Source organism: Thrips palmi, unplaced genomic scaffold, assembly GCF_012932325.1.
Source record: "Thrips palmi isolate BJ-2018 unplaced genomic scaffold, TpBJ-2018v1 HiC_scaffold_3, whole genome shotgun sequence".
In the NCBI taxonomy this organism is placed as follows: domain Eukaryota; kingdom Metazoa; phylum Arthropoda; class Insecta; order Thysanoptera; family Thripidae; genus Thrips; species Thrips palmi.
In genome coordinates this window covers 9207595-9215693 of record NW_023144630.1, presented here as the reverse complement: position 1 = coordinate 9215693, position 8099 = coordinate 9207595, and the positions used below count along the sequence as shown (strand labels likewise).

Sequence of the window (8099 nt, the reverse complement as noted above, 5' to 3'; positions counted from 1 at the left end):
CGCGGTGCTGGGGGATCGCGGTGCTGGGGGTATTTCGAAATATGTCTTGTCTTGAGGATCCTCAAGACAACAATCAAGGACCGTCTTGCCCGCGAAATTACTTCTCACTTTTTTCGGCAATGCAGTGCAAGCAGCGAGCGACACGTAAAAAGAATTTGTTGGGACAACAAAAATGCTTGAGATAGCTAAAAAAGTTGTTAGGCGCACTATCTTTTTGTGGTCAGAACAAACATTTCGTTCTGACAACGAACGATATCTTCAGGAGGTATTAATATCATAAAAATGAATGTTTGTACGCCTGACGAATTATTTGTCGTGAGATAATCATTCTCTTATATGTTTGAAACAAAACCTGCAAACTATTGTTTGAAATGGATGTCGGTTGCGAGAACCACAAGATAAAGAAGCGGCGAATGCAGAAACGGCCGAAATGGAGATCGGTCTTTGTTCGAGCGACCTGAAGGAGATAGGTCTTTGATCGAGCGACCCAAAAGACATCGGTCTTTGTTCATAAGACATATCGAGAAATAAATAAATATTCTGGGTGAACAGCTTTCTGGGTCTATGACACGTGGGTCCATTACACCTGGGTGAAACACTTGAGGGCGAATAGCGTATGGGTGAAAATGCTTTGGGTCAGTCGCACCTGGGTGAGTCGGCCTAGAAACATTTTTCCCAATATTTCCATAAAATTTGGAATCGAATGGAAAAAACCGCAAGTCTCTACGACCACTCCTTGACCCCAAACATTTCTATGAGTGAGTCAGTGAGTGAGTCAGTCGGATTGGGGCTTTATAGTGAGGTTATAGGATTATAGGATTAGGATAGGATAGGATAGGATTGAAGGATTGACATAGCCTATCAGTTAATGCTGAGGCGGTCAACGGCAGCTAGTAATATAGATTTTTAGACGTCTGCAGGACACCCGAAGAACAACTGGTGGAGGAGATAACATTCCTGACGATGTTTCATTTAATGTGTAGGATGTTATGAAAAGCCCCATGGCTGTTTCAAATCACCCCAGGCTGGGGCGATTCGTAACAGCATGCAAGAGTTTGGAAAACGTCTTAGATTTCAAAGATTACGGACTCCAGATTGATCCAATGGAGCTGCACAGTCTAGATGAAGGCCAGACTGCTCAACTGGCACAAGTTTGACACCGATATGCAGAATGAACATTCTTAATTTTGTATAGAGAATTCCGAAATCTGTTACAAATCGCCCCATACTCCAGGGCATAATGTAAGAAATTTTTACAACTGCCCAAATCCGGGCGACCGGAGGGGGGGGGGGGGCAATGGGGCAATCACGGCTGCAATTTGGGGCTGTGCGGCGGGGAGATGTGGTAAGCCTTATAGTTCCTAAACCATCTCTTGGATGTTTGAATTCTCGAAATTATCACGGTGATCTGGTTAGGTTAGGTTATGTGTTTTGCCACATTTCCTTACCCTAACTTCACCAAATTTGACCTCGAGACAACTGCCCATTTTTTCGTTAACAACTGCCAAAGTGAGATTAAGAACTGCCCAAACAAGCCACAACTGCCCGTTACATTATGCCCTGCCATACTCCCTTACTGTATAACTAAGCTACAACCTTCCAACTAAAAACATTTATTTCATTTCAGGATGATGAACAACCAAACGACCAAAACAAAAAGAGAAAGAAAAAGACAGAAAACACAAAGAAACAGGTATTTCAAACTATAATTTTTAATAGTACTGAATACAGATGGCACAAAAACTAATGTTCTAAATTTAACAGGATAAAAAAAGAAGCCACAAGAAAAAGAAACCAGATGAGACTAAAGAGAAACCCAAGCGAGAAGGAGGAGACGATGATGATGAGAAAGCAGAAGTGTTTTAAGAAAACTTCTAGGGTTGCAACGCACCACCATTCCTACTGCTCATTTCCGTCACAGGAAAACTCAAGTGACGAAGACGTTAATCAGCTAAACCAGGTGGCAAATCAAACTTCTGAGTTCAAAAGCATAAAAGATTTGCCCATCAAGAAGATGCATAGAGTACTAAAGATTGAAATACTGGAGACGGTTAATGGGCGGACAGTACGTCTCCAATTAGAAGACAAATCAATTGAAGAGGGATATTGTTTTGTGCACCTACCACGGCGTTTTTTGCCTTCTGTAGAATCAAACTACTCGAAATACGCACAGATCACAAAATCAAAGAAGCCTTTCTTCTTTGCATGTTCAAACTAAACAGTTCAATAACACAAAGGGAAAAAGGGCAGACACACAAACTAGTACAATTTAACAAAATTTTAAAATATTTTACAAATTTCGGCAAAAAACAAATACCGCGAGCAAACGAGCGACGCGAACATAAAAAATAAAAAAAAGCAAAAAACATGTTCCAAAAGACAATACAGATTGCCGATTTGTTTATGTTTGCCCGCGTGTTGCCGGTTTCCGGCTGTCTAGTTTAAACTTGTTAATGGCACACTATCTTACATCGTATTGTCTTTGGTATGTCATTCGGCAGATTGCTGTTTGTTATTGTTGATCCTTCTAGAAGCTTCCTGTCAACGGTCATATCAACCAATTAGTTTACTGCCTCTTTTCTTCGAACAAGATGGTACTTCCTCATCAGAACTATCTCTTAATTTTTTTGGGTGCTCTTCTTTTTCGTGGCTTATCATAATCAGTGGTATTGTCAGCATCAGCATACTCCTTCATTAACCTTTCTGGCATTCTTCCTGGCACGCACTGCAAACCTAACTGTCTACTAGCACGCACTCAAAATTCATGCTTGCAAGTACACACTTACAAACGCCTATGCTTAGCATGGAGTTATACGGCGCCAAGCATGCGTTTGTAAGTGTGTACTTTCCAAGCATGCATTTGTAAGTGCATGCTTGGCCAAGTATGCGTTTGTAAGTGTGTACTTGCAAGCATGCATTTGTAAGTGCGTGCTAAGTAGACAGTTAGATTTGTAGTGCGTGCTGATCCTGTAAATAGACATTAAGTACAACAAGGTAGGTTTACGCCAGACCCCCCCTTCATTCTAGATAGAGTTGCTTCATCTACAGATAACACGATCTTGACCCTTGTTACTTTCTAACTTGTCGAAGACCCCCCTTCTTCAAGAGAGAATTGATCTGCCTGCAGAAAACTCGCTCTTTGGCGGTTTTTAGGTGTTTTTGGCTTAAAAAAACTGAACCACGTGAGCTGGGATAGTGAAATTTCGCGTGTGTCGAGCCAAGAACAAACCTAAGAAGTCTGCAAAATCTCAGCCAGATTGGCCGAGCCGTTCAGGAGGAGTAGTGCACACACGGGCACACACACACACACACACACACGCAGAAAATGTTTTACAACCCCACTGGAGTAACGGGCTTTGCTATCGCTCAGCCAACAATTTTTTTATGTGTTTGATCTTCAGTGGCCACCTTCGATGGGCCTCTTTACTTTCGTTGATTTAGTGAATGGGTTTGAGAGGAGTTAACAGGCAAGTGTGACAACTTTAATTGCCTCCCTTGAAGCATTCTGCTGTAAATTGCACTCTCATTCCAAGTAGGTGACATCACGTTGAAATGAACGTGGCGTGATGTCACGTACTTGGAATGAGAGTGTGTAGTAGACTTCACTTTATTAAATGTTTCATTTCAAAATTTGATATTTAGAAAATACTTCTGTTCAATCAACTTCTATATCACAAACTTGTTGTTTTCATTTCCCTGTGGATAGTTTTAAATTTGTTAAATAAAAGTCTCTGTAAGCTTTGACTCTGTTTTATTTTATGGATTTAATTAAACCTGACATATCACAAGCCTTTCTTCTTTTAGTCTGATCAATCTTTCCCCCGAGAGAACTTGCTGTTTTAAGACACTCAGAAATGTAGAATTGCACTGCAAAGAGTAAAAATCGCACCAGGGGAAGGGGGGGGAGGGGAATTAGCATTTTTGTCGTTTTTTACCTCTGTCGTGGGCGATCCAGAGTCTCGAAGCTGCGAGAGCTGGCGCACCAACTAACCTTTCCGGGCTAAGCTTCTTGTGCAATAACCGAATCTTTGCGCCGCCACATTGTAAGACAGCGAGATGAATTTGCAGCGAAATGGCATTAAACTCGTTGTTGTTGATACTCCAGTAGACACCGATTTCAATTCCGTTTCGCCACAAATGAGCTGGATCTTGAAGTGTGGCGGCGCAAAGATCCAAGTATACTGAACAAGTTGCTTAGCCCGGAAAGGTGTACTGCGCGTCCCGCCACCCGCCCTGCCGAGGGGGTAACCACTCGCGTAATACCCTGTACACAAAAACCGTGTATTACGCGTAATACACGTGGTCGTAATACCTTTTTCGGGTCAAATGTGCCAAATTTTTGCATTTTAAGGCCGTAAAACACGTGTAATACCTCCGTAATACAGCGTAATACCGAGTAGTCTGTACACGATTTCTTGAGGTGTTTACCCCCTCGCGCCCTGCCCATCGGGCCCCTGCCCCGTCAATCCAGAGCTACGCAACAGAGCTCTTCGCTTCGACAATGGGGTCTCGGCCGGCAGCACCGTGTGCGCGCCTCGTCTCGGAAGGCTCACCCAGGCCAGGCCATGCAACAATGCTTCTTGAGGGGCCAAGGGGGAAGCACGCGGGCCGTCCAACACGAACACACTCACACACGTGCGTCGTGGAACGAACAGCTTGCAGACCGTACACGCTCTGTTACGCCAGTGGACAGTCAGTAAAGAAGCGCTTACGCACACAGACGGGGAATACACGAACACACCCCGCACAGTGCACGCGGTGAGCGAGGATGAGGCGCCACTCTACAAAAAATGTCCTGTCAACGCCGTTAATTTATTACCAATGTTTGCTGTTATGCAATTCACTGCGTTTGCTGTGAACTGGTTCGCGGCGTTCGCTGTGATCTCGGTTACAGTGTTCACTGTGATCTGGCCACAGTAAACGCCGTGAATTGGAGCCTGATTTGCAGCACTTCGGTGCTCACCGGCGTCAAACTCACAGTGTTTACTGTGAACCAGATCACAGTGAACACCGCGAACAAGATCACAGTGAATCGCGTGAGCAGATCACAGTAAACGCTGTGAATTAACCTACAGTGAAAACTCGTAATAAATTAACGGCGTGGACAGGGAATTTTTGGTAGAGTGCGGGGGATGGCGGGGTGCCTCTGAGGAAGGCCAATCTGTCCGTCCGCTCGGGAGCATTGTAGCTGCGGGGCGCTCAGTGGAGTGGGGGGCGCATCACATTGGTTCGCGGGCCGTATTGTTGCGGCTTTGGCTGGAGACAGACATCTCCGAAAGTTCGTCTTCGCCCGGCAGAACCTCATGAGGTATCTTGTCCTTGTAAGCCTGTTTTCTTAGTCAGGAGGCAGGTGCCAATCCATGATTTACTGTGATTCTTTTCCCACGGTGAGCATGGGTCATAAGTGCGCATCGCAGGACTGACTGCTGATTGCAGATAGAATGTGTTTCATTTTAATGCGCGTTGCGCATTTGGCGCTGCTGGGGACGCGATGAAACAGCGGAAAGTGCAGTGCGTTTGAGCCGACACACCACAGGGCCAAAGGAAAACCCACGTTTCGCGTTCTAGATATACACCAGGGTGGCCTCTATGATAGCCGGTCGCTCCTTGAGCTCCTGGATTTCTTTTTGCATCAGTCCTTGGGATTGGACGAAAGCCGGAAATGCAAGTGCGGGACAACAGCCACTAGCGAGACATACCAGGAGCCACACTGCAAAAAATCAGTGTCAGACACGGAGCATGCTTCGGCGTTCCGTATAGCCTCTCAAATGGTGATACGGACATCTGCCGTACCACTCCTCCCATAAGAGCCTGTGCTTTGTAAAGCGTGGTACGGAAATTTAACGGAAAATGTACCGCTTATTTTACACCGGAGGTTGCCGTTTCGGTTTTCCGTTTGTGAAAAAGTCCAAAATGCTCTACGGACAGTCGGACAGTGAGGAACGGACGCTCCGTAACTCAAATTTCTGTAACGGATAAAGTGTAACGGCCAGTCCGTATCCCTACGGAGTGACCGTTTCATGCGTTTCGTCAGAGATCTTAGCGTTACGGTGCGTCCGTTCCTCACTGTCCGTAGAGCATTTTGGACTTTTTCACCAACGGAAAACTGAAACGGCAACCTCAGGTGTAAAATTAGCGGTACATTTTCCGTTAAATTTCCGTACGACGCTTTACAAAGCACAGGCTCTTATGGGAGGAGTGGTACGGAAGATGTCCGTATCACCATTTCAGGGGGTATACGGAACGCCGTAGCATCCTACGTATCAGACACTGATTTTTTGCAGTGCAGTCCTTGCAGGCGGCCTGCCCGATCAACCTGCTCCGATCCATGGTCTGACTGCAGCAGGACCCACCCGCTGCCCTCTGCGAGGTGGGCAACGTACTTCGCGGCCCCTCGAGCTCTGCGGCAGCACTAGACCTATAGGTCTACACATTTCACACACTTTGTTCTTGATTTCTTCACAACTTCCGCTCCGGATCTTCTCCGAAGTACCCTATTCAGATGAACTTGCGTCAGACTTTCCAGACTTGATGAATCTAAATTTCGAAATCAGACTACTTTCTGATTATGAGCATTCGACGGAAATCCTCTTTCATTCTCGATACATTTTTATTAAAAATAGAAGATTGGACGAAATCGAATCAATAATTTTGAACTTCATCATCAGCGTATTCATTATCAGGTGTTCTCTGACATTCAAGATGATTATCACCATTGTTTGTTCATTTCCCTGTTCAGTTGGCAATCATATTAACATCAGGGTGGGATTTGGTTTTCTGGAGAGTCTCATTTGATTTCTCAATTTATTCTGAAACTAGGCCATTAATGAGACAGCTTTGGTTTTTGCACTGAGGTCAACTGTTTGTTTTGTTTCTCGTTCCAAGAGGTGATTAAGCAGGCATGTCAGAAGATGCCGAGGTTGTCCAAATTCATCACCGCATAGAAAGCACCTAAGAAAATTTCCAAGCATCAGCTCAGCAGCTGCGGCTGTTGTTCCTGGTGAATCAATATAGCGGCCTACCGACCAGGCCATTTCACCATGGCAACGGAACAAGTTCTGTTGGGCAGCAGTTAGTCAACTAAGTCAACTCGCACCCGGGTGATTCCGTGCGTAGAGGATCATTGTAGCAAAAAACAATTTTAAAGTTTAATTTTAATTAAAGTTCAATTTTTGGGGCTAAATTTGGAGTTGATCACTGCAAACAGAAACTTTGAGGATAAATCATTAAATCCATAAAAAATTATAAGCCATAATTGGACTAGAAACCGAGGAAAATATTACAAAGTTGTGATTGAATTTAAAGAAGAAGAAAATTGATGGAGATAAAATTTCAAAGAAAATTGACTAACCTAAGAAAATTGAAAAGCGAAAGACACTATTGAATTTAGAATTACACAGAAACGAAAAGCGGAAATACACAAAATGTCTATAAAAGCTACAAATGAACGTTGGATGCGAGTCCAGGACGCGGGCATCCAACGCCTGGTGCTTCGCGCACCGACAGACCTGCTCTTCGAGGATGACCCCAGAGCATCCGGGGGACACCACCTTAAAGGGGCACCGAAATTGGTGCTCCCAAACGTGGTGTACCCCCACAAGACGTCTGAGGCCATCCTCGGCCTCTTCAAGCGGCTCGTGGAACTCGGTCAAGGAGTGCACCACCAGGGTGCGCCCCATGGATGCCAGCCCCCGCACCACAACGTCAGCGTCAGTCAGCGCAGTGGGTGCAGGACTGATGAAGGACCTCACGTCAGAAATGACCGAAGGCGAACGAAGGAGCGTCATGAACACCGGGAGACTTACCACCTTGTGGCCGGCAGACCCACCCGGGCCAAACCGGACCACCGTTCCCACCATGCACTTCGGCGACGACGACGGTCCTGTAGGGCAGAGCGGGCCGGCCGGCAGCAATAGGCACCGGTCTTGACGTGCGGCGCTACTGTTGAGCTGGTCGCTTCTTGGGCTGGCGTGACGTGACGTGACGTCAACCCGCAGTCCACGACTGGAGGTTAGACGTCTGCTGCGTTCGCCCGGCGCCGGGGAAAGCCGTGGGGGCAGCGGCGGTGGCGGCCTGGGCCCTTGCCGAGCCGAGGCGCC

General features: G+C 46.0%; 1 protein-coding gene across 1 annotated transcript; it reads left to right on the top strand.

Annotated features, from left to right (window-relative positions):
* Positions 1 to 1318: 1318 nt before the first annotated feature.
* LOC117648094 lies at positions 1319 to 2349 on the top strand. Its single transcript, XM_034390304.1, has 2 exons — positions 1319 to 1693; positions 1765 to 2349. Exons 1-2 carry the CDS (start codon positions 1629 to 1631, stop codon positions 2216 to 2218), a joined length of 519 nt encoding a protein of 172 aa, XP_034246195.1. The 5' UTR covers positions 1319 to 1628; the 3' UTR covers positions 2219 to 2349.
* Positions 2350 to 8099: the final 5750 nt, after the last annotated feature.